We start from the raw sequence: 26,197 nt of genomic DNA, 5'->3' as shown, positions 1-26,197 counted from the left end.
ACACGAGTTACTCCATATCGCTCCGGTCCTTTAAAAAGGAGACTAAGAGAGTACGCATTTGCAAACTCTGGCCTATACAAGTGAATCTCTTACTCCTTTAAGACAGGGTTTTCTGGATGAACGCAGAACAACATAGCAAGTTCTGAAGCACGGACTCTGTACCGTGCATGAGCACTGCAGAAGTGTGAACACCTCTTCCACCGGCAGGGTTCACACTAGGCTTCAGAGCCCTTGTTCCCATGGGCAGTGTTCATCTAGAAGAAGCCTCAGTCGGGCTAACCTCCACATAAGCTAATAGTGGGTCACAGACAGTAACATTCAGCCCAAATTTGGAAAATAGAGGGCTGTGAGCCGAGCAAGCTCAGGCAGAAGATTCACTGTCACTCACCTTCTCACACCTGTACTCCCCGAACTTGACCCCTCGCACCACCTGCTGGTAGATGAGGTTGGTGGCCACGTTGTCTTCGGAGGGGTTGTGCCAGGGCGTGAAGACCTCTTTGCGGAAGAAGAGCCTCCAGGGGGCATTGCGTTCCTGGGCACCCTGCTCCTTGGCATACTGCTCACACTGGGAGATGGCGTCCATGACGTGGTCACTGCCACTGCCCAGGGAGGACACCTGCGGGCACAGGGCTGGAGGTCACCCAGCAGAAAGATGAGCAGGCAGGGAAGGACTCACAAAGAGCCATCAACTGTGCCAACTGTTCTTGTTCAAATGGAAAACCGGGGCTCAGAGAAAAGCAGGGATGTGTCCGGGTCACCCAGGAAGCAGATCAGACCTCTGGATCCCAGCCACAGGCTCTGAGTCGGCACAGCCACGCGGGCATTCCCATTTCCTAGTGTAAGCCTGACGTGAAACTCTGATGGACTAACGGTCACTGAAAACACGGGAGCTATCTGGAGGTGAGAAAAATTCAGGCAAACTCTGTCGGACAACATGGTTCCATCCCTGGACCTGCCGGATTGGGGGGGGCGGGGACATCACTGCTGCCTGCGGTATTGCCGAGCGCAGAGGCAAAATCACCCGCCCCCCGGCCCACGTGTGCCCCGGGTCGCACACACTCCACGTAGCCACCAAGAAGCGAACAGAAACCACCATAGAAACCTGATAGAAACGTACATTCCCATTTGCAAATGAGAAAACTGAATCTCAGAGACTAAGTAGCTGCATGCCCCCCACCCCAGTCCGTGTCTGTCATGTTTTTTCTCCGGTACCAACGGAGGGTTGACTCAGCCCAGGTACGTGACAGAAGTGAGCTCTGGGTTTCCATCTACCACTGATTCTAGGTGCTCTCCACAGTCCTAATGAGCTGGGCAGAGGCAGAGGTACCAGTGGCTGAGAGGAAATGAAGGCTCTGGAAGGTAGGTAACTGCCCAAGATGGCCTGAGTCAATGCGTGGCAGACCCAGAACAGGAGCCAGGGTGGTGCCAGGAGGGGGGGCTACCTTATCAAACAGGGCAATGTAGAGGGAGAACCCAAAGCGGTCCTTGAGCGAGATCTTGTCAGCCAGTGCGTCGCAGAGCTCCTTGGCCGTGGTGGCTGAGTCAGTCAGCAGGGTCTTGGTGGTCCCGTCCATGAATGTCACAGGCAACATGATGGGTTTCTTGGACTTGGTGGCCTGAAAATGACCAAAGAGTGTTTGTGGGGATCTTTTCACTTCAGACCAGTTCATGCCCTCTGGGTTTCCCGGCTCCCTGCTCCTAGGGGGTTGGAGCTGCCCCAGAGCCTTGGACCCCAGCATCCCACCAGGACATCGCCTGTGGCTGGTCACAGGTGCCCAGGGAGCCCTGCGGTGCTCCCCACCCTGACAGCACCTTTAAGGTCCCTGAGCCCGGGCATTGGGGCTGGGAGGCTGGGCACTGCCACATGCCAGGGGCTTCTGCCCTCACATCATGCAACCATCACAAGACCTCGTGAAGTGAGTGTCATCACTGCTATGTTACAGATGAAGCTATTCAGACGCAGAGGGAACCCCTTGCCCAAGTCACTTTGACTAAAAAACAGATGGGAGTCCACTGGGTGCTTTCCTGTTCCAACAAGCCTGGGATTCCAGAACTTAAAGAACCATAGAATCCTAAAGTGGGGAATGTTTCTGGGGCACTGGAGCGCACTAGACACACACACACGCACACACGTGCACTTGCATGCCTGGGTGGGGCCAGGAGCCACACCTGCAGCTCCAACCAGCTGGGCGGCTGTGTCCGTGTCCCATTGACGAAGGTCCTCCTAAGCCGCTCCTCACAGTACGGAGCGTAGCCAGGCGGTCCCCCATGGATGAAGTTGCGCAGGTACTGCAGACAGAGGGCCGGCTGAGAGGCTTCCAAGCCTCCCCCCACCCCGAGACCATGACAGCGGCCTCACCAGGTCTCCTACTTCCAACCCTTCCACCCACACTCGGGACCTGCTCGAGGCCCGGTCATCCACATCCCTCCACTGCTTCAGGGGCTCAGCCCTGCTGCCCTTGGGATCAAGTCCATGTGCCTCAGGCTGGCGTCAAGACCACCACATTCTCACCCTGTCCGGTCTCAGCTGTGCCTCCTGCCTCCGCCCACATACCGTTCCCCCTCTCTACACCTAGCCTAATCACTAGGCCCACCTCCCTGACTCCTCCCGGCTGGGAGAGCACTCTCCTCCTCACGGCGCCGACCAGCGGGGTTGGTGCTGCTGTGACCCGCTCTGCCTCTGTGTCCCCAGCGCCCAGGGCCTGGCACTGAGTTGCAGTCAAGAAAGTGGCCTGAGATCAACCACAGTGCCTGCTCCAAGACCATAAGTGGAGGGTCCAGGAGCAGCTGCTGTCAAATTCAGCGTCCTCATAAAAAGAAAGCGGCTGAAGGGAAAACAGAGCCAAGGGCTGGGAGCCCGGGGCAGGGCCAGGACAAGGCGGTGGGAACTGTAGGCCTGAGAGGAGAGGGCCCAGGCAGGGCCTCCTCGCCAAGCCCCGCTGCGCTTCCTCCTCTGGCTCTCTTCTCTGATGCCCTTCCCGCCCCAGGAGGCCAAGCGCCTCCCTACCTTAACGAACTTCTCGGAGGGGGCGAAGCAGCCCACGCAGAGAGACACGAGGATCCAGCCCCGGGCGTAGCTGCTCTTGGAGGGGTTGTGAGTCAGCTGCTTGCTGATCTGGCAGTAGATCTCATCCCTAGGCAGGCGGAGAAGCAAGGAGGGGAGATGGCCTCAGGATAAGCCCGGCTCCTCCTGCCTCCCGGCCACAGGTGGGACACACAGCATGCTGTCCTCTCCGGCTTGCCCCAGACCACCCAGGAGGCAGCGGCATGGGGCCGGCCTGGGAAGGCTGTACAGCCACTGAAGGGGGTCTGGCTTTGGAGGCAGGTGCGTCAGGCACGAAGCGTGCTCCTGTCCAATCCAGCTCCATAGCCAGGTCCCCAGAATCCAGAGAGCGGTGCGCCTCCTGTTCTGGGGCACAGCGGCCACGGCTGCTAGTGATCACTTCGAGGGGAAGCACAGGCTGCCCCTACCCTGTCCCTCACCAGCTGGGCGGCCTGGGCAGGTGAGTTCACCTCTCCAAGCCCGGCCCCCAGTCGGGACAGCAGCTACAACTTCTACTGATGGCAACTGGAAGAGCAGAAACAGCAAACACGTCTGAGGAGTTGGTCTGGGAGATGGAAGAGGTGGGGCTTCAACTTTCACTCGCGATTTTTCCACAATGTTTGAATACAGTACTTAAGTGGCCCTGTATTACTTTTGTAATCAGATCAAAGCAGTGAAGGTAGTTTTGTTTTGTTTTGTTTCCATTTTAAAGGGAAAGATAAAACCTTCCTTACAGGCTTTTTGTGAAGAAAAATGAGAAAAGGCTTAGAAAGCCCCTGGCACAGTAAATCCTCTATAAAGGCTAGCTGCCCAGTGAAGCCACTGCCTGCCTGCCCGTTTAGGGCCAAGGACAGGGCGTCGATGACGAAGTGACCACCAGGGGGCACTCACGGCCGCGCTTCCCTCTCCGAAGGGCAGGCCTGGGCAGGACGGAGCGATTTTCTGATCCAGTCGCGCCACCATCCTCAGGGTTCAGGGGCCAGTGCAACGGCAAAATTAATTATGAGGTTGCTCACTTTTTATCATGACAAACAAGGTCATTTAAAACATATTGTACACAATCTGCCCACCATCTGTGTCACAATCATTGCATAAAATGAACATAATTTTAGTATCCAAAAAGTAGAAAGGACAAAGAACAGTTCTTTCAACAAATCAATTTAGCTTTAGAAACAACCTTATATTTTTCCCATCTCGTCACAGACCAGTAAAAGCTTTCTCACCTATATTTGGGAGCTAAGGCCAAGGGAAGGGAGGGATTAGCCCTGGTCCCTTAGAGACTCAACACCCAGCCTTCTGACTCTCAGCCCAGGGCTCCCGGCACTCTGTTCTCCAGGACTGACAACTTTAGGTCTGATGGTGAGGGAACTGGGAGGCAAATTCTCGCCCCTTCCACACACCTTGGGCAGCTACCTTTTCTTCCTGGAGGCAGGTGGCCCTGGGTGCCTGACCATCTCCGGTGAGGCCTCCAGCAGCAATGAAAGGGGGCCTGACTGGAAGGCAGGAGGTCTGGGAGGCTAGGGCCCTGGGGCAAGTCTCTTCCTCTCTCTGGACCTCAGTTTCTCCATCAGTAAAATGGGCTCAACCCGCTACCCCTGCCCCATCCTGCTGTCCTCTCAGCCAGTATGCACAGATTCATGGGATCAGCTCTCCTAACTGACCATCTTGTGCTGATAGAGTCCTCAGAAAAGTCCTACCTGTCTTGCCTCCACTGACCTAGCTGAGCTGATTCCTTTATTGCTCCTGGTGACTCTTAGATCATCCCATCTCCTCCCCAACACCCCAGAGACCTAAACAAAGGAGGCACTTGCAGGTTTCCCAGGCACGCTACCTGCAGGAACCCTGTCCACAGGACGGAGCTGACAGGAATGGGCCTATGGCAGGAGATGCATTTGATAATGAGAACAACCGTGCCTACCATGCGGGTCCTCTCTTACACGCTCTCCAGAGGTCGATGTGCCCACAAGCCTATGAGGTAGGCGCTGGGATTACTCCCTCTTTACAGATGAAGGAACTGAGGCTCACGGAGATGAAATAGTTCTATCAAGGTCACACGACTAGCAGCGGAGCTAAACCCAGGCCTGTTTGGCCTCATCCATCGCCAAGGTGACAAAGTCACAACTCGTGCCACCAAAAGCCCTTCAGGGCCACACCCTGAGAAACGCTGGGTGCCTCCCGAGCCGGCAGCTCCGCAGCTACTGACCGGAGCGCCGGCCGCAGGATGCCATTGCCAACGACGAAGTGCAGCTTCTCCAGGTTGGATGTGGGCCGGTCCTCCAGCATGCTATTGCCCTGCACGGTAGACTCCCCGTCATGTAGCCTCTTGGTCACCTGGGCCACAGAGAGGGGACAAGGCTTGGCCCAGGCAGGGAAAAGTGAGGGGGGGCCCTGCCACATGTGTGAGTCTGCCCACTCCCCTGGAGAGCAGATCCTAAGAGTGGCCAGAAGGGCTGGCTCCGCACCACGGTCATGGCCCCAGCCCTGTCCCACCCCCACCCTGTGCAGAGCCGACGTCGGATCGATGACGCGCAGACAGCTGGGCAGCACTGGCCCGGTGCCACCTACTAGGGACAAGGCTCCTCTGTAGGCTCCCTAACCCCCCTCCCCACCCTCCCCCAGGGAAGCCCTTTCAGCCCGGACAGGGACCTATTCCTCTGACTCCTGGTGGGACCCCTATCTCTCCAGGGTGGGCCACAACTCCACACACAACTCTGACACCCAGAATACACCCTGGGTCCAACCACCCAGTCACCCTCACCAATCCCTGGTGCCCTGGCCCCTATGTGAACAGCTCCAGGCCTGGACTCTGACAGACGTGTTTCTCCTCTCTGGCTCCACACAGCCCACCGCGCCAGCCTGCACCCTGCCCGGAGCCCCAGAGTGAGAGGGGTGAGCGGCAGGAGGGTGCCCCTGCGGGTGGGGGGGGCTGGTGGAGGAGGTCCTCACCCCTATGGAGCACCCCCAGCTGTGCTCTCACTCCATCCTCCCTGGAGCCCACCAGTGGGCATGTCCCCCCCCAAACTGAGCCCTTCGGATACCCAGATACCCAGCAGCAGAGCCGGGATTCAAATCTGGGGCCACGTGGCTGCAGGACTGGATTTGAACCTCAGATGGGGAAGAGGACAATGGCAGAGGCAAAGCAGGCTGGGGAAACCCTGAGGAGGAGCGTGACTCTACTGTAGAGGGGTCTGGGCAGGCTTCCTGGAGGAGGTGACGCCCAGGCAGAAAAGAGGAAGGAGGAATTTTAGGCCGAGGGACTGATGTGTGGGAATGTAGGGGGATGAGGGAGCCAGTCCCCTGCACTGCAAATGCCTTGGTTAGTGTCTGTTGCCCCCCCAGCCTGCACAATCCCAGAGCACAGGGCCAGGATGGCGCTCAGGAAAGGCCAGGTGACTAAATGAGAGTTCAAACAAATGAGTAGCGTTAATGCCCCATGGGCACTCTTACCCCCAGAAAGTTCGCAGTATCTGAAAGGTCCTTGGATCAAACGCACTGGGTCCCTGCGCTGGCAGGAAATGTCCTCCCTCTCACCATGTGCCACTCCAGCCCTCTCCAGTTCTCCAGTCCCCTCTCCTGGGAAGCCCTCCCGGATGTAGCCCCGGCCTGAGCTCACGGCCCCCTTCCACACACCCCTGTCTGCCCAGGGGCTCCCCACACGGTCCAGCCCAAGCCCCTGGGAACAGGCAGCTGCTGCTCTTGTTCCCACTCCTGTGGTCCCCGAGCTCAGCCTGGCCCCAGCCTGCGTCTCCTCAGGCAGCCCAGGGTCGGCTCTGACCTCCTCTGTCAGTTTGGACTTCTTCTTCAGGGTCAGGTGCACCAGCTTGTGCCTCATGCTGCGCTTCTTCGGCCCCTCCGGTAGCTGGGCCTGCGGGACACACAGGGGTCAGGGTCAAGCGACGGGGCCGCGAGTAATGATGATAAGGGCAACAGACAACGGAGCTCCGGCTCGGGGGTGGCCTCACCTCCGCACCAATGTTTGCGAGGTATACCCCACGCTGCCACCCTCTCATCCCCCACTTCCCCGCACCAGCCAGGTGATGGCCAGGAAAATGGAGACTCAGAAAAGTGTTGGAAGCTGCCCAGTGCCTCCCAGGGAGTCAGCACTGCGGCGGGCTCTGACTGCAAAGGCCTCATCCGATCCTGAGCCGCACTTTGCAGTTTACAAAGTGCGCACACACTTGTTCCCACAAGCAGACAGAGGAGAGTGGGGGTCAGGGAAGGTGAGGCAGAGGCAGATTTTAGGACGCTCCTTCTGGGGAGCCCCCTGAGGCTGGGGATGCCGGGCAGCCGTTCCGACGGGCCTGGGGGGGACACGGACGGACCAGGGTGCGTGGTAGCTGGGCCTCACCTCACCCTCGCCCTGCAGGGTCTGCAGCTCCCTCTTGTATGTCTTCTTGCCGAGGGTCTCGTAAATCTTGGTCATCACGGGGATGTTCTCACTGCCGTCACTCATGGCCGTGTGGTACTTGGGCTCAGGGAGGTCCCCCATGAAGCGCAGGATGGTGATCCAGACCGCCAGGGCCGCCTGGGGGCAGCGCTGTGCATCAGAGGGCACAGGCCCGTGCAGGGCTGAGCTTCTCAATAGCCCGGGGGTCTGGGGAGGGGGCCGGAGAGGGCCGCAGGAGGGCCACCGGGCTCAGGGTGCTCCGCCGCTCCTTCAGACTGCGCCCACGTGGCCCGGGCCCAGGCGGGGCACCAGGGTGAAGTCAGCCCTCGTCCCGCCCCCGCTCCCCCCGGGGACCTGCCCCCTGGGCCCCCACGCAGCCCCAGCCCTCACCAGCTGGTCGCCCTCATCATCGTGGTACAGCAGCGGCTGCTTGAGCGGCCGCCGGGTGTACGTGTGCGTGGTCGTGCCCTGGAAGTAGGTGGCGGCGAACTTGGCGAATTTATACTCGGAGAGGTCCTCCTCGTCCTCGTCAGGCAAGGGAAGGGCTGCGTCCAGGTCCTCCTCCACCATCTCCCTGCGCCCACGCTCCAGGTCCTGAGGAGGCCAGAGGGGTTCCCTGCTCTGCCGTGGGAGCAGACTTGGGCCAAAGCCCCCCAGCCTGTCCCTGCGGGGCCGGCTCTTCCTGCACAAACTGTGTCATCCTGTTCAAGACCCAAACAGAGCCCGGCACATGGTACGTCCCCAATACACAAATGAAGGGAAGTTTGTGAATGGCCCTGGAGGGAGACAGTGACTGGCCCAAGGTCACACGGCTAGCTGACAGCTGGGCAGGGGCCGCACGTCATCACTGCTGCCCTTTGCTCAGAGGGGACCAGGGGGACCTTAATGTAAAGAGGCACAAAAGGAGGGAGAACTATCACACTGCGTCCTGTCCCCACCCCTGTCCCCAGTTTGATACCTCAAAGCCACTAGGTGCTTGGCCCTCCTGGCCTGGCAGGCCGCCCGAAGTCCCCAAAAAGCCAAACATCTTGTCCACCATGTCCGAGTGGTTGATGGGCTCGTGGCGGGCCCTCTCCATCTGCTCCAGGAGCTCCTTCTTCCGCCGAGCCTCCTCCTTCTCCTTCAGCTCCCGCTCTGCGTCCTCACGAGCCAGTTGTGCCAGGCGCTCCTGGGAGGTTGGCGTGATCCGGGGGGACAGCCTCAGGGAGCAAGCCCTCCCCGGGGAGCCCAGGAGAGCCCCTGCAGCAGTCAGGCCTTAGTCCCAACCTCCACCGCGGCCCTCCTAACTGCTGGCAGGGACTGAGCCTCGGGCTTCTCCATCCTCGGCCTCGCCCCACCCCACCCTCACCGTCCGATGCAGACAGATGCCCAGCACCCAGCCACAGAGAAGCCTCCAGACAAGCCCAGAGCATGCCACCGCCCTCCCGGGCTTAGCTGGGAACTCGCGCCCCCTGCTGGAGGGGACCACACCAACCCAGAAATCCCACAGCCGTTGGGTTGAGGCTCTGAACCAGCGCTGTCTGAGCCATGTATGTGGTGACTTTGTTTAAGAGAGTGAAAAGAAATAGGTGAAATCTAGTTTAATAATATATTTTATTTAACCCAACATTTCCGAAATGTTGTGTCAACATGTAATTATTATATTTAAAATAGAACTGAGAGATTTCATATTCTTTTTTTTTTACCGTCTTCAAAATCTAGTGTCTATTCTACACTTAGAGCCCCTCGCCACTTCAAGCACTCAGCAGCCATGTGGCTGGGGGCTCCCGGGCTGGGTGCTCTCACCCCGGCTCGGGCTTTTTATCCACGTGTTCTCTCCCAGCTAGGAAAAGTGTTCCCGAGGGCACAGCCCCTCTTCCTCCAGAGCCACAGCCCCTTGTCCTCAGGCCCGGCCCAGGCCCAGGCACATGCCAATGAAGGCAGGCTGCATGGACAGATAACGGATCGCGAGTGCCGTTGAGCCAGTGAGTGGACATCTGAGGGGCTGGGCCCCTCAGCTCACCTGATGCTTGCGCTCGGCCTCCTCCTTGGCCTTCTTGGCGCTCATCTCCTTCCGGAGCTTCTCCTCCTCGGCCAGCCACATCTTCTCCGCCTCCAGACGCCGCAGGTACTGAGGGAAGGGGCAGCCAGCCGGGGGGCGCCGTCACGGTGCTTCCTGTCAGCTCTGGCCCACCCCACCCCACCCGAGCTCTGGGACTGGGGGGTGGGGGGGCGACCCTGCCGAATGATTCGGCAGATAGGGAAACTGCGGCATCTGAGAACTTCTCCAGGTCACGCAGCAGGTTGGGGGCATTGCTGATTCCCAAAGCCGAACCAGATTCACCACAAGAGTGACTGGGGCCCCAGACACTGCCCTTGGCTGGGAGGATGGAAATAGGGGTGTGATGCCAGTTTTGTGCATTCCCCAGAGGAGGCAGGGTCCTAGATCCCCTCTGTAGGCCTTGGCCAACAAGTGGGGGTGATCTGCCTGCCTGAGGTGGAGCAGCACCCCTCAGGGGACGTGCCCCACCTGGGGCTCCGAAGCCCTACCTCGGCCCGGAGACGTCGGTGCACCCTGCGCGCGATCATGCCCCGGGCGTAGGCCTGCACCGTGAGCACGGCCCAGAGGCGGTGGCGGAAGGCCTTGCGCACCAGGTAGGCGCGGCAGCGGGCCTGGAACTCAATGACGTGCCAGCGGGCCAGGCGGTACTGCTCGTGCAGCTTCCGGGAGCGGTGCAGGGCCTGCAGCCGCAGGAAGCCCAGCCGCATCTGCAGGGACACCAAGCGGCTCAGAGCCTGCCGCCCCCATTCCCGGCTGGCCCTGCCCGCGGGACTGTCGCCGCACGGGGCGCCACTCGGACCGCCCCAAACACAGCTCTGTCCTCTTTCAGACCAGGCCTCCCCAGAGTGAAGCTCTGTTTCCTCTCGGACAAGTTTTCTAGGGAGTTGGCCTTGGCATCCCTTGAAGGGCCCTCCCCCAACGGGCCCCCATTCTCAGACCAGGAGCTGGTCTCCTTCCGGTCTGCCTCCCCAGCCCTAAGTCCAGGTTGCAGCCCAGTAACTTGGCAGAGGTCATGTGACACCCACTCCTAGCCCCCTCCACAGTCTCTAATGGCCCAGGTGCTCCCAACCCATCAAAACATTCCAAACTTGGAAGAAGCAGACTTGGACTTTGGGCTGGAGGAACGGCGGGGCCTGGCGAGGGCAGTGGCAGGAGGCCGACCAGGCCTCGGGCATAGGCGCCCTGCTGCTATGGCAACAGGGCCGGGTTCAAAGGCCTGGTGGGGCAAGGAGCAGCCCCCTGGGGAGGCGCACCAGCTCATAGTTCCTCCGGCAGTTGTGGCCCCTCCAGTGCCTCTGGATCAGTGTGGCCGCGTTCTTCAGCTTCAGGAAGTGAGATCTGAAAGAGCAACGTGATTCAGGAGGATCTCAGAGCCGAGAAATCGTGCCCAGAGGCAGCCAGGGGACTGGTGAGGCTTGGACAGGAGAGTGGGGCTGAGTCCCAGCTCTGCGTCTCCCAGCTATGTGACCTTGGGCAAAGGCACACAACTTCTCTGCCTCAGCTTCCTCGTCTGTAAAACGGGTACAGTAACACCTGCCTTGCCTGCCTCACAGGCTTGTCACATATGCCCACTGAGGTGGGCATTCAGAGGTATTTACTGAATGAAGAAATGTATGAATAATAAGTAAATGAAATAATATAAAGATTAGAACTTTTGAACACGGTGAACATCACTTATTACTAACTTCCCCATTTTATAGACGAGGAAAGTAAGACCCGAGGAGTTTGGGGCTAGAGCCCATGTCTTCCGCCGGACTCTGAGTGAGCACAGTGCTGACCGCCCCCCCACACACCTGAGGCCGCTCATACAGGACAGTCACCTGCAACCTGACGGAGGACAGAGAGACCACACCTCCCACAGCAGGTGTCTGCCGAATGTAGAAGTGAACGGTGGAGGAGTGAAGGATGGGTATGTCGCGTGTGAGGGAGCCAGCGAGCCAGTGCCTGGGTGTGCCTGAGCGAGCGAGAGCTGTGGGAGGGGATGGACAGATGGGCGGGTGGACGCACGGACAGAAGAACTGACGGAAGGGCAGATGAACTGAAGGATGGATGGACAGACGGTAGATGGAGAGAGGGAGGGAGCGACCCGATGAACTGCTAAAGGGGCAGGCTGTGGAGTTTTGTGGAGCCCAACTCACACTCCAGAGTCAGCCCTGCCCAACTGTGAACCGTTAGAGCTGTACACGTGCCCCTTACGTGGAATACGGGACACACTCTGTGATTCGCATCTGAGACACGGGAGTGTCCACCTGGGCGCCTCATGTAGCCACGTGTGCGTGCCGGTACGGAGGGGCGTGTCCCGTATCCCTGGGCAGACGGTCGTCAGGGTTTGCACGATCATGCGTGCATGCTATGCACACGTGCGCTTGCTCCTTGCACACGGGTGTATGTATTTATTCCTAGCGTTCACGCCGGGGACAGGGGCCAGCCCGGCACACACACACACACACACATCTGTATGAGGGCTGAGATGGGGGAGCTGGTCCCGACACATACCTGTCTTTGAACCCCCGGATGACCTTCTGGAGGAGGATGACTCTGTCGGTGATGGCCTTATCCCGCTCCACCTCCAGCAGCATGTCGTGGTGGTCCTGGAGGGCAGAGCTCCTGAGCTGCACCCCCACCCTCCTCTCAGGGCCCCCAGCTCAGTCCCAGGCTGAGGCTGCCTCACACGGGCCCTCCTTCCTTCCCTTGTCCCCCGTACCTCCCAGGGCCACGGGGACAGACCCGGCTTGTGGCTGTCTCCCAGAGGCCGGGGTGGGACAAATGGCATAGGAGGAGCCTAATCTGACTGGATGGGGTCAGAGAGCCCACCATTCACACACCGGCTTCATCCCTATGGCCATCTCTGCCCAAGACCCCACTTTTCTCAATGTCTCTGTCACATGGGTCCTTGACCTGGGCCCTGCCATTTCTCTCCTGGCCTCTGTCACTCCTGCTCCGGCCCTCCTTTAGGGGGAGGAACCCCCCCAACATGAATCTGATGGTGACGTTAAAGTGGCTCCCCTGGTCAAGCCCGGTCTCCCGCCTGGTACTCAGGTCCTCCAGAACCCAGGCCCTGCTGACTTCTCTAGGCCTCTCTTCTTCTCCCTCCAGTTAGACAAAACCTCATCATACAGCCAACAGAGATGAACGGAATGTCTACAGGCGCCAACATGGTGCTAAGTGCTGGGGGGGGCTGCTGTGAACCAGGCAGACAGGGGCCCTGCCCTGGGGAGGCGGAGCCACCCCCACCTGCTAATCCCAGACCACATCACTGTGGACAGAGCCTAGCAGAGCGGCAGCTCAGCCAAGGCCGTCTGAATGAATGAATGAATGAATGAGAAGTAGATGTCTGGGCTTTCAAAATGACAGCACATTTCTGGAGAGCACAGGGAGGTGAGGATGGGGACAAGGATGGTCCTCAGAGCTCTCTGGCACTGGACACCGTCCTGCTGCCTGCCTTTCCTCCCTTCCCCACACAGACTAGAGGCCCTGCTCTCCGCTCCAGGTCAGTGCGCCACCTGGGCAACTGGCCTCTCCTCTCTGAGCCTCTGAAATGGGCATGACAGTTCTACATCCCAGGGCTGCTGTGAGGACTAAACAAGATCCTGGATAAAAAGCCCCACCTGGGCCTGGCACAAAGAACGCTCTTGGCAGATGGCAGTAGCGATCTGAGCAGGCCGGGGATAGCGGACATGTGTTCCTGACAAGGAAATGAAGGCCTGGGGAGATGAAGGGACTGGCCCATGGCCCCTCAGCCAGGAAAGAATTAGACTCCACCCCAGATTCCCTCCAGCTCCAGGCTGGCTCCCCCCTTCCCTCCCTCCTGCAGCTGTTATCCCCACATGCCGGGGCCCCACCCACCCACCAGAGGAAGGAGCCCTGCCCATTGCCCAGGACAGCGGAAATGGAAATGGGGAAGAAAGGCAGGCCGGGTGCTCACACTGTCCCGGCTGTAGCTGCCGGGGCCACTGCCAATTCCCAGCAAGCTCTACTCCAAGGCCAAGACACCACATGGCCCAGCTTCCTGCTCCCAGCCCTGCCCCCTCCCCAACTGCCCCATCCTGAAGTCCAGCCCCATGGAGCTCCAGGAGCTGCTCAGGGAGGGTGGGAACAGGCCCCTGTAGAGGACAGAGGGAGGGGGCAGCATATGGCCTACCACAGCCCGGATGAACCCTGCCCGGCCGGAAATCACAGGAGGGGGCCTAAAGATACACTCAAGAGCCCTCCCACCCCTTCTCCCTCCCATTTTACAGATGGGAAAATAAGGCTCAGAAGGGCCAATGAGCTGCCCAAAATCCCAGGGCAGATGACCAACCACAGGGTCCTGACCTCACACCCCAGATCATAGACGCTCTTAAAACCAGTCCCCCCTCCCTATCACAGACCGCAGGGCAGGAAGACCACAGAGGCCCAGCACTGACCACCTGATGCTGCAGCTTCTCTGCAGAGGCCCCTAGGACCCCGTCCTCCCTGTGACGGGGAAGTCACAGATCCGCAAGGCCGCCAGAGACAGAGGCTATGCTCACCTTCAGGAAGATCTTGGTTTTGCCAATCTGCCAGTCATCGTGGGTGCCCAGCACAGCCTCAGCCATGCGCTGGCACGTCCCCCGAAGGTCGTCCTAGGGGGTGCACAAGGGAATGGGCAGCCCCACCCGTGAGAAGGTCCCCTGAGTGTCCCTCCCAAGGCCAGGGGCAGGACTCTGGCTCCAGCTCTGCCCCTGCCATGCTGTGTGTCCCTGGCCGGGTCCTGCCTTCTGTGACCCTCAGTTTTCTCCTTAGCTGGGCCAGATGATTGCAAAACCGTCTCCAGGGCTAACGTTCCCGGGCCCCACCGGGCAGCCCTGGTCTCGTCCACTACACCACGCGCGTGAAGGCCATGCCGGTGGAGCATGGCGATCCAAGCCCTTGGAAGCCCTCTGTTGGCTCCTCCCCGACTTTCCCAGCCATACGGGAGGTGGCCGAGCTAAGGTCAAGCCCAGCACACGGTCCCCATGAGAAAACCAGGGCCCGGCTCAGGCCAGAGCTGGGACTGTCCCTCCTGCCGTCTCTGTCTCCAGCCCTGTACCTGCTTGTAGGCGGGCTTCACCCCCGGCTGCAGCACGCGGTAGCGCTCCACGAACTGCACGAAGCTGTAGCGGATGGGGTAGCCAGCCCGGCGGATCCGGATGGTCTCCATCATCCCCGAGTACCGCAGCTGGCGCACACACAGGGGCCGGTCGAACCGCTGCCGGGCACGGAGCCAAGGGCATCAGCGCTGGAGGCCCCTGCTGGGAGCTCAGCCCCGCTCTGCATTTTCCCAGCCACACAGCAGACGAGGAGCAAGGCAGACTGAACCCAGACCCGCCGCTCGAACTTACTTAGCGGCACGGAATGACACCCTCACACGGGACAAGCTGCATGCTTTGGGGGCACAGAGGAGAAACAGCTTAACTCCCCTTGGGATATCTTGAGGGGGCTTCATGGAGGAGGCGGCCTTGGCTCTAACCCTGTCAGGAGAAAGGGCGCTGGAGGAGGCAGGGGGCACATGGGCAAAGGTGTGGAAGCCCAAAGCGCAGGGCACGTTCGGGGACTTGATGGGGACTGAGGAGGCTAATGCACGTCGAGGTCATGGTTGTGCAGGTGTTGGGAGCTCGTACAACCCCAGGGAGTGCCCTTCATATCACAGCCACAGTACATTTGTAGCTGTTCCGACAACTTTCTGGCCACTGGCAGTAAAATGCCTTAAGGAAGAGACAGTTTTCCTCATGGGCACAGAGTTGTTTTTGTGATGGCAGCAGGTGTCGAGGGACTAGAGAGGGCCTCAGAGGCCAGGCTGGGGAGGCAGCAGGGAGTGACCAGCAACCATTTGAGACCCACTGGCTCTCATCGCAGTCAGGAGGGGGACTGGTGCAAAGAGACGGGAGACCAATGAGAAGGTCCTGCTGCTAAGGTTCAGGCAATAGATGCCAAGGTCTGGGCCCAGAGAAGGTTCTGGAAGCATCTGAGATCAGGAGAGAGGGTACCCAACTACCTTAGCAGGGCCCTGGCCCTAGGGGGTGAGCTAGAACCCTCTGTAACCGTCATACCCCTGCAGACCCAGTCCTGGGCCCCATGGGGGACAGGCCAGCCCACTCTGGGAAATGTTTTCAGGCTGGGGGCAGGGCCAGCACACAGCTGGCTGACTTCCGACACCTGTTTCCTCTCCCTCCAGGCACTTTCCCTGGCCCAGCCCTGGCCTCCCTCCTTCCGTCCTTCCTCCCCAGACCCCTCAGGCCCCAGCTCCCCAGCCCCAGCCCCAGCCCCACCCCCGCAACCGGGGCCTCTGGGAAGAGCTCTGTGGTAAACAACACCTCCCAGAGCTGTGGAAAGAAAGGGCCCAAATGAGGGATGGCCCCGGCTTCCAGCTTCTGGCCTCAAGCCCCTCAATCTCTGGGTCTGCAGTCACACATCTCAAATGTGGAATCATTATGGTCGGTCCCTCCTTCGGGTCCCTCCTTCCCAGGCTATTGGGAAGGTGGAATAGTGCTGTGGAGAGACTCTGGCCCAGTTGGGCACACAGTAAAGGCCCAATCAATGTTATTCAGCAGAGTCAAAAAAGGAGAACATCCCCCAACGAGTCAGAGGAATCTGGGAAGGCTTCGAGGAGGAGGTGGTGGTTGGTTGGTTCGAAGGAGAGGGGGCTTTCAAAGTCAGGGCCACAGCAAGCAGCGCAGCTGACTCCAGTGCCAGGCAGCCCGCATGCATATGGCAGGAAATGCCCCCAGGGACGTAAGCCCAGCTTAAAGGCGGTAGACTCAGGATTTGAACCTGCGTGGAGCCCGCTGCAGTCAAGGCTCTTTCCGGGGTACCTGCTACCTCCAGTAAGTCGGAACTGGTTCTATAAGCCCCTCAGGTGCCCTGCCATTCCCCAAAGAAGACAAAGTCTCAGCCCAGCCCGCACCCTGCCCCTTGGCCGGGCGCCTCCGCCTGCCCCAGGCTGGGCCCTGGCTGGCTGGACCAGGGCCCAGGGCCACTTACCATGGGCTTCTTGAACTCATTGGGCTTGATGCAGCGCACGAAGAAGGGCTGGCAGGCGCCCAGTGTGCGCATCAGCAGCTCCAGCGACCGCTTGAACTGGCTGCTGAGTGTGGGCGAGCGCTTCCTGGTCTCGGCGCCCTGGGGGGATGGACCACAGGGATGGGAGGGGCTGACCTGTGCCCCCCAGGCCTCCAGGAAGGGAAGCAGCAGGCTTTGGGCCTGAGGGGGAGCCGCCCCCGGGAAGCAGGCTAGCAGGGCACTTGGGGTTTTCCTGTGACTGCCCTCATCTGGGCTGGTGCTGGATCTCAGATGCACCCCTTGGGGCACCCCCCGGGACCTGGGTATGGAGGAGGGCTACACGGGGAGTGGGTGCCCCCCCTCCCACCCATCCCCGGGTTGCTGCAATACTCGGGGCAAGGCCCAGCCCCTCTCAGTCTCCATTCTGCCGTGCCGGGAATAAATGAGGAGCCGAACTTGGTCACCTCGAGACGCTGAGGTCCACTCTAGAGAGGGGTCGGACAGACCCACATTCAGACCCCGGCCCCACCACCTCCTAACTACGTGATCTTGCACAGCTCACTAAACAGCCCTGAGCCTCTTTCCTAAACGGGAAGAGTGCCACCTCACTAGCCGACAGGGCTGTGACGAGATGGGCACAGACTAGGCCTCAGGAAACAGCAGCCTGGGAACCCGTGTGTGCCCCGGGGTGGGGGGTGCTGTCTGTGCCCTCTCCCTTCCCTGGGGGATGAGCCCGTCAACAGCAGGCCCAAATCAGCCTCCTGAGAAGGCACGCAGCTGGCCTCCCACCAGGTGGCCCTGAGGCCCAGAGGCTCTGAGCCGGGCCGGCCAGCCGCTATCTGGGTGAGCCGGCTAGCACCCCGTCCCCTGTCGGGGTCCCCATCTCAGAACGCTGTGAAATGAGGCAGGGGTGCTAGGGGAGGGCCTGGTCCACAAACAGGAAGTAGAGCATCTCAGACCAACCCTGCGACACTAGACCTAGAAATCAGACTCAATTCCAAAGTATTTTGATGTTGTTATTTCCCTGCCGGCTTCGTCTGTGTGAGAATTTATCAGTGAATTTGATTATTATTGGAAGATTTTGTATTTTAAATGAGATCTTATTTTATCTGGTATCCTGGAGCACCGCCAGCCAGGCGGGCAGGTGGAGGGGTGTGAGGTGTGTGGGGAGGCAGAGGTGTGGAACACGTACAAAAGTTAGACCACATGCCCCAGACAGAAATGGAACTTGCCGGGAAACCGCAAACACTTGCTAGTCTGAGATGTGCCTGGTCTCTGTGTTAGTGTCATTTGGCACATATTCGAGGATTTGCCAGGGAAGCTGGGGAGTCTCTGCATCGGGGTACGGTCAGTGTCAGGTCTCTGACCCCCATGACCGTCCCAGAACCCGATCCAGCCGCAGCAGCGGACGACCCGTGGCTCGGACGGGGAGCCAGCCGGCTTGGGCCTCCCTCTGCCTGCGGTAGAGGCCCCGCCCCGAGCACACGCACCCCACAGACCCCGACACACACTCCCACACACAGCGCACACACACACATACCCCCATACAGCACATACACAACACAAACCTTTCTTTGCTTTCTACCATCACTCCGGAACTACTTCTGTCTGTCTGTCTTCCCTGCTGGGCTGTGAGCCTAGTGAGGACAGGCAGGTCTGCCTTGTTTTCGGGGGGGGCCCAGGGCCGGGCACAACTAACAATCAGCAACACTTCGCACAACTGGCTCCTAGCGTCCGTGGGCCCCCAGAAACGTCCACTTCCTGACTGCCCCTTCCACACTCTACGAACTGCCCCCAACTCCTCTTCTTTCAGATCCAATAGCGGTCTTACGGGTTCTACCTCCCTGCTTCTGTCCCCCACACTCCACACCTCCCTCCGTCTACGATCGACCCGGCAGCCCGGGGAAAGCTGTCAAAACACAAATCCAGGCCTCTCCACCCAACACGCTCAGAGCCCCTGCAACGGCTCCCGGGTTCACTCCGCATGAACACCGACGTCCCCGCCAGGACGCACAAGGTCCTGCAGGATCCGTCTCTCGGCGCTTCTAGGAACCCCCGCCTCGTGCTCTCCACAGGGCCCCAGACCGGCCCAAAGGCTTTGCACTGGCTGTCCGTCCTCCAGATGCGCGTGGCTGGCTCCGCCACCTCCTTACCAACTTCCCGTAAGGCCTTTCCCGGTCCCCCTATTCGACATTGCAAAGCCCCACCTTGGGCATTTCTCCCTCCTCAGTTTCTCTCCATGTTATGTATCACCGTCTGACATACTATGTATTCTACTTATTTATCTGCTTATTAGCGACTTCTCCCCTCTGCCTGAACGTAAGCTCCATGAGGACAGAGGCTGTTTTCGGTTTTGCCCACTGCTCTGTCCCCAGGACGCAGGCCGATGTCTGGCACGGAACGGGCACCCTGGTCCCCTTTGTGTCTGAGTGCAGGAGTGCGGAAGGGGTGCTTCTCTCACCTCCTGGCCCCCGGGGTTTCTGATTCGGTCTTATTTCACTGAGGGGAATGGTGGTCCTTTCTGAGATTCATGGGTTTCTGGGAGAATCTGCAGACTTTTGGAAACGGGGTAAAGGCGGGAGTAGAAAGTCCAGAGCTCAGTGTTAAGTGACTCCCCAGAAGGGATCTGAGGGGCAGACACCTGAGCGGGATGTGCACGGGGCTGGGGAGACGCAGGCATAGAGCATGAACAAGAGTCCCATGGACTCAGGGCCTAGGGACGTGACTGGGGTTAGACATTAATCGGGGGGCTCGATGACCTGGAAGAACCGCAGTCCCCATGGCTCGGCTGGGGCTGCCCAGGGCCACCTCAGGAGGCAGACACTAGAGTCAAAGGATGGAAATTTGGGGGTTGGAGAGAGACATAGGATGCGGGTTCAGATCACTGGAAGGAGGTGGTGTGGGCTTCCACCCTGAGATAAAGCACTATCGTCAATAAACTGTGACTAAAAACTTCACACTTCACCAAACTGGTTTCCAGGTCCCTCTAACAGAGCTAGCATGCTTCCAGCAGTCCCAAAACAGGTTTTCTTTCCAAGGGGCGGTGCTCACAGAGACAAAGCAGGGGCTTGCAAAGCTTCCCCTTAGCCCTCGCTTGTGTGTCACTTTGGACAAGTTCCCCTACCTCCCTGACACAGACCTGGATCAAAGTCCTGTGTGTCACAAACGGTGTGACCTTCAGTCTGCACCTTGGCCTCTCTGGGCCCCAGCTTCTCTGCCTGTAATGTGGGGACAACACTAACTACTCACAGGGTGCTGTGAGGAGTGAGGGAGGTGAGAAATGTAAGTGGCCCAGAAAAGAAGATATAATCAAGATCAAATGTGCACTGCTGTGTTCTAACTCTGTGCTCCAAAACTCCCTCAAGAGCGAGCCATTTCTGGAGACCCCAGGGTCTTTTGCTTGGACCTCTCCACAGTTCCTCAATAAGTGGGTTCTAGTCCCAGGGTCCTGGGGAAGAAGCCTCAGAACAGCAAGGTTTGTGGAGAGGTCCCCAGATGCCCCCAGGTGCTCTGGAAAGGGAGGAGAGGGGGCAGGAGGAGAAGACGAGGTTCTGTGATCTTCCAAGACTGCCTCAGACCAGGAGGAATGGCTGAGCCTGGGAGGGGTGGGGTGGGCTGGGGACCAGAGGGGAAGAGGAAAGAGTGGGGAAGAGCCCAGTGCCACACCTGTCTCCCAAAGCTGCCACCCTGTGACACGTGGGCCTCGGGGTGGGGACTGCTGGGCACGGGAGCTTCTGGTCCCTGGGGCCCCACTCTGGCAGGGGCCCCACGCTCGCCCGGTCAGCAGCTGGGCCACAGTGTTGGCCTGGGGGTGGGGTCCCAGGCCCAGTCCATGGGCTGAGGGCACAGGCTGCTGTCCAGTCACACTCCCTGCCCCGGACATTCCAGGCACCCTGCTCTGCTGCAGTGGCTTTTGTGAATGTGGTTTGGAAGTCCATGAGGCACTGGGTGGCAGGGGGATGCCAGACACGCAGGAAGGAAGGGAGACTCAACCTGAAGACCAAATGTGGGAGGACATCGGTACTAGGCAGAGAGGAAACTGAGGGTTGAGAAGAGGAAAAGGAGAGGCAAAGGGATGGCAAAGCTCTGCTACTCGGGGGGTGGGGCGGGGGGTAGCCGGCACTCTCGGGGCCTGGAGCACTGTGGGAGCCACGACCTGAAGGTGGTGGTCAGGTACACCACGGATACTGTTCCAGGGCCTAAGGAGGTCTGGGATACTAGTCGCAGCTCCGGGATACTCTGCCTCAGGGTGAGTCACCCCCACCTCTGAGCTTCAGACCCCCAGCTGCAAAATGCAGAAAATATCACCTGCCCCTCCTACTCTGCAAGGTTATCAGCGGATCTGACCAAGTCGTCCTGGACACACAGGGGTGTGCCAGAGCCTGGTGGAAGAAGCAGGCCTTGATACCACAGACAGACTCAGGGGGGCAGAGGACGGGGGAGACCTGGAGTAGAGTCCTGGCTCAGCCCCTGGCTCACGGGGCATGCTGGGCAAGTCTTGCCTCTTTTTCTAAGACTCAGTTTCCTCCTTTAAGAAACAGAGATACTCGCAGTTCACACAACTCAAGAAACAACAAAACAACAACAAAAAACTCAAAACCACTCCACAAACCACTCCACAAAAAAAAACCAAAAAACAAAAAACAAACAAAAAACCCACACACTCCAAAACAAAAAAAAAGAAGAAGAAGAAGAAAAGAAAAAGCCGGCCCTTTCCCTAAGCCTCAGAGCCACGGGGGCCAAGGCCACAGCCCAGCCCTGGGGGCCACTGAGGCCTGGCCCGCCATCCACTGGCCCCGGACTTGGGTCTTTTACCTTCACGGAAGCTGCCGACTGGCGGAGAGTGCCCGATGAATAACCACAGAGAAACTATAACAGGAACCACAGTGCAGGGCGAGATGGGGTTGGGGGCAAGGAGAATGTGGTGGGTCAGAAAACAGAGGGCAAAATCCACCAGGGAGAAAGGAGAACCCTTGGGGCAGAGGTCTGGGCTCCCGGGGGCCTGGGGCAGTGCAGGCACCCGGACAGGCACAGAGGGACTCTGTCCTCCCCATGAGTCCCTCTGAGCACCCTTCAGGAAGCCCTGGGACAGGAGGAAAATAGGAAATGAAGAGGCATACAATCATGCAGGAAACCAGTCTACCAGACCACCACTCTAGGGACAGAGGAAATGCCGAGGATGGGAAATTCTGCACCCCCCGTGTGGGGCCCGGGTGTGGGGCGCCCACGCCCTCTGTGTTTGTCTCTCTGAATACCCACATCCATCCCTGTCCTTGAGGCTGGATGTGCTCCCTTCTCCCAGGCTCCCTATGAGCTGCCAGAGGTTCAGCAGGGGGGCCCTCCATGGTAAACTGTGTCCTGATCAGGCTGTGTTCTGTGACCCCTCATGGCACCCTTCTCCGGGCCTGGCCCCATCCACCCCCCCCCCCAGTCACTGCAACAGGAGGACCAGACAGGAGGACTGTGGAGGCCCCCCGGCCTCCTCCTGGAACCACAGCGAAGCACTGCCCTCACTCTGCGGCCAGAGGAGCTCAGCCGAAGCTTCTGGACAAGGGTGGGCCTAGGCACGGGCCTGGCTTCTGGGGGCCCTTCCTGCCCAGTAGAGACCCCGCCCCAACGTTACCATGGCGACGTCGGCCTGGAAGATCTGCTTGATGAACTTGTTTCTGGAGGAGTGGACCAGCTGGATGATGTCTCCGTGCAGGGTGTCCCGGTTCTTCTCCAGGAAGCCTGGGCAGTGGCAAGAAGCGGTTGGTCACACCTCGAGAGTTCGGGCAGCCTCCACCTGACAAGACTCATCCACTCCCCAAATCCACAGTGTCTGAGCCAGGAAGACCTTCAAACTTCGCTTAGTTCAACCACATCCACTTTACAACAGACAGAGCAGCGGCTCGCCCGAGATGACAGAGAATGCGAGAGGCAAAGCCGGAACTGGAGCTGCAGCTCCCTCCCCCCACAGCCCCCCTTCCAGACCCGTTCAGGGCCGGAGGCCTCGGCCCCGGGGAGGGCAGGCTGCCTTCCTCGGGGAGCCACCCAGCATCTGCACTGCCAGCCTTAGTCTTTTGAATAAAGGCATCAGAAGCCCCTGTTGAGTGTGTCACCTGGGAGAGAATACGTGTTGGGCTAGTACAGCTAAGAGTAAAGGAATTTAAAATACCTTGTTCTTTTTTTTTTTTTTTAAGATTTTATTTATTTATTTGATGGAGAGAGACACAGCGAGAGAGGGAACACAAGCAGGGGGAGTGGGAGAGGGAGAAGCAGGCTTCCCGCAGAGCGGGGAGCCTGATGTGGGGCTCGATCCCAGGACCCTGGGATCATGACCTGAGCCGAAGGCAGACGCTGAACGACTGAGCCACCCAGGCGCCCCAAAATACCTTGTTCTTGAACAGTGTGTTATGTTCTACAAAGTGCCCTCGCAGCACTGATGCTCACAACTCCCCTCTAGCTAGGGGGTGGGCAGGAATTATCTTCCCCATCCCACAAGGGAGGAAACCAATGCTCAGAGAAGCTGAACAAGCTGCCTAACATCACACAGCAAGCCATGGGCAGAATTGAGACTTGAACCTAGATGCCCAGCACCAGCCCAGGGAGGCTCCTCTGCACCTCACAGACCCCCAAGAGGCCGGCCATTCCCAGGCACTGAGGAGTTAGGAACTGGTTAATGGCGGGGCGTCAGGGGGTGGGGTGTCTTGCTAGGGTGGGGCAGAAGACAGAGGGGCCTAGGGCTGGGGAGGCCTGATGAGGAAGAACACCGCAGAGAAGCGGCACCCTTTCCCCCAGGACTCAGGCTGCCCGGGCTTGCGGACAACATAGAGACCCAGTGCTGGGCTGCCCACCTGGTGTCTGGGGACGGGGGAGTGCCAGGAGGCACCCAGCAGTGGAAGGGTGGGTTTTGGAGTTGGGATGGAATTGTGGGCTCTAATCAAAAGTCTATGACAGACTCACTCTGGGACCCTAGGAGGGTCCCCTCCTGGCCCTCGGCTTCCTCATGTGTCAGATGGGAGTGACAGTACCCGTAAACTCTTGCTTTGCTTCAGATCACCTAACACCACCTGATTCATAAATAAAATGCTGGATTAAAACAGTATTTTGTGAGCCAGGAAATGCTGACAGAATTGTTGAAAGCAGCTCAAAACTGGTTAGTGACCTTAGGCAAGTCATTTCCCTCTCTAAGCCTCAGTTTCAAATCCATAAAGTAGATAAAGCCTTATGTTCCCTCCAGATCTAACATTCTATAATTTTATAACTTTGTGCAGAGTCCACTCAATTTTCCCATCTGTATCCTCAGCAACAGCGTGAGGCCTGATACAATCCTCTGTTATTCCTAAGAACAGACACATTGGTTTGCCCGAAAGTCCTTCAGACTTAATGTTGGCTTCCTTCCTTCTAACAGCAAGGTTGGATCTCACAATCCAATAGTTGCGGGAGGGCTGGGCAGGCTTCAGATTCCATCCCTGCAGCATGGCTCACTGATACACCGTCAGCCTTCTGGACAATTCAACAAGGAAGTACGAAACCAATGGCTCTTTGCTTGTTTGTTTTGAATTTCCCTGGCCTCCGACTGCAGGTGAAACCCTTGGAGGCTGAACACAAGAGCTCAATATAGAGAGACACGCGACAGCTGATGCCCATCCAGGGCAACCCTTTAGACCAGGGTGGTGGGGGCCGAGTCGCAAGGGCAGTCTGCAAGAATTCCAAGTAGGGTAACCCTGACTCTCTTCTTCACCTCTAGCTTTAAAATGAACCCAAATGCACATCCCAGAAGCATGGGGGATGCATCCCCTTCAAAGCTCACACTTGGTCTTGGCTGCTGAGAGAATCCTAGTGGGTCACGGGACTGGGTCTAGGCCTGGCCTGGTACCTAACAGACAATGTCATGGAAAGACAGGTAACTTTCCCTTTTGAGCCTCAGCTTCCCCATCTGTACACAGGAGCACTGAGCCCACCCAAAAGAATGGAAAGCAGGGACTCAGATACTTGAAACCCATATTCACGGTAGCACTATTCACGGTAGCTAAAAGGTAGGAACAACCCAACTGTGCATCAAGAGATGAATGAATAATATATATATGAAATTCTGACACCTGCTACAACATGGATGAACTTTGAGGACGTTATGCTGAGTGAAATAACCGGACACAAAAGGACAGATACTATACGATTTCACCTATATGAGGTCCCTCGAGTAGTCAGATATATATATATATACACAGAGAAAGAGAGAGAGAGAGAAAACAGAATAGAGGTTAGCAGGGACTGGGGGAAAAGGGCACATTTTCGCTTAATCGGTACTTACTTGGGGTGATGGATTGGCGCTGGAGATGGCCAGTGGCCATGGTGGCACAATGTAGTGAATGTACTTACTGCCACTGAATTGTAACTTAAAAAGCGCTAAAACAGTACATTTTATATTATATATACTTCACCACACTTATTAACATCTCTAAAAGAGGGGCACCCAGAGGCGCCTGGGTGGCTCAGTTGGTTAAGCATCTGCCATCGGCTCAGGTCCTGGGATGGAGCCCAGCGTCAGGCTCCCTGCTCAGTGGGGAGTCTGCTTCTCCCTCCCCCTCTGCCTTCCCACCCCCATGCAAGCACGCTGTCTCTCAAATAAATAGAATCTTTAAAAATAAATTTAAAAATAAAATAAAATCTCTAAAAGAAAGAAAGAGCACTGGGCCCAGTGTTTCCTAAGGCCCCTTCCCGCTCTGTGCTCCAGCCCCCAGCCCGTCCCGGGAGGGAGAAGGGCAAGGGCGGGAGAGGGCGCAGGCGAAGAGACTGCAGCCCCAGATAGCCCGCTTGTACCTTGGCTCTCGTAGTAGACAACGCCTGCAAAGTGGTTGATCCCAAACTGAGTCTCATGGTTGTTCTTGGGGGGGATGTAGTTGGAGTTCAGCTTGTGCTGGGAGTTCAACTTATGCAACATGGTGGTGTCTGTGCCCTGTGGGAACCGATGGCCGTGCTCAGCCCCCCTCCGCCCCAGGTCTTCCTGCCCCTGCTGCCCCTGGCCTTCGTGCCCCCTCTTCTGTCTTTCTCAAGAGCTCCCTCCCTTTATCTGTATCCCACACAGGAGCTCTCTGGGCCTCCACTTCCCTATCTCTTAAGTGGGTGGATTGGAACTACACTACCTTGAGCATTCAGTCCAGTTTAGAAAATCTATTTCCCCACAGTGAAACTCATGGGAGCAGTAGCTCTCCCACTCCGAGACACATCCCAGGCCTGTTCCGTGCCAGCTACGTGCTTAGATCTCCATCGTCTGGTCCAGGACCCCGTGCACTGCAGGTGATCCCCAAATGTCAGGTGAATGCACCTGCACTGGCCCCAGAGCCACCCTGAGAGGCACGTATCATTGGTCCCATTTTACAGATGAGGAAAGCCGAGGCTCAGAGCATGAGGGGATGTTTTGCACAGGCGCCCAGCAAAGGGCAGGCGCACCTTGGGGAACTTGCTCTCCTCGTCGATGAGGGAAATGATGTTCATGGGCTTGTTGGCGATCAGGTCCAGGGCGTCCTGGTTGTCGGTAAACTCGATGTGCAGCCAGTCGATGCTCTCCAGGTCGTATTCCTCTTGCTCCAGCTTGAACACGTGCCGCACGAAGAACTGCTGCAGGTGCTCGTTGGCGAAGTTGATGCAGAGCTGCTCGAAGCTGCAGGGGGCACAGGGGACGGGTGAGGGGCTGAGCAGGCCAGCACGTCCTTGGCCACGCTGTGCCTGGAGCAGGCTGACA

General features: G+C 58.4%; 1 protein-coding gene across 1 annotated transcript in view; it reads right to left on the bottom strand.

Moving 5' to 3' along the window:
- Positions 1-26,197, bottom strand: part of MYO7A (myosin VIIA) — a 70,823-nt gene that overhangs the window by 12,051 nt on the left and 32,575 nt on the right. Inside the window, exons 13-31 of the mRNA XM_081797330.1 lie at positions 25,906-26,116; positions 25,276-25,411; positions 22,094-22,200; positions 16,453-16,590; positions 14,522-14,680; positions 13,983-14,075; positions 11,968-12,062; positions 10,725-10,809; positions 9,960-10,178; positions 9,433-9,540; positions 8,389-8,598; positions 7,821-8,024; positions 7,392-7,568; positions 6,819-6,908; positions 5,247-5,374; positions 3,008-3,134; positions 2,170-2,289; positions 1,443-1,616; positions 389-616 (exon numbers count right to left, since the gene is read on the bottom strand). Coding sequence (XP_081653456.1) covers positions 389-616; positions 1,443-1,616; positions 2,170-2,289; positions 3,008-3,134; positions 5,247-5,374; positions 6,819-6,908; positions 7,392-7,568; positions 7,821-8,024; positions 8,389-8,598; positions 9,433-9,540; positions 9,960-10,178; positions 10,725-10,809; positions 11,968-12,062; positions 13,983-14,075; positions 14,522-14,680; positions 16,453-16,590; positions 22,094-22,200; positions 25,276-25,411; positions 25,906-26,116 — 2,809 coding nt within the window. The remainder of the gene's footprint in view (positions 1-388; positions 617-1,442; positions 1,617-2,169; positions 2,290-3,007; positions 3,135-5,246; positions 5,375-6,818; positions 6,909-7,391; positions 7,569-7,820; positions 8,025-8,388; positions 8,599-9,432; positions 9,541-9,959; positions 10,179-10,724; positions 10,810-11,967; positions 12,063-13,982; positions 14,076-14,521; positions 14,681-16,452; positions 16,591-22,093; positions 22,201-25,275; positions 25,412-25,905; positions 26,117-26,197) is intronic.

The sequence above is a fragment of the Leptonychotes weddellii genome, chromosome 11 (assembly GCF_054177405.1).
Source record: "Leptonychotes weddellii isolate Sample4059 chromosome 11, ASM5417740v2, whole genome shotgun sequence".
Taxonomy (NCBI): Eukaryota; Metazoa; Chordata; class Mammalia; order Carnivora; family Phocidae; genus Leptonychotes; species Leptonychotes weddellii.
Note: the sequence above shows the minus strand (reverse complement) of the source record. Positions and strands in the feature narration are given on the sequence as shown.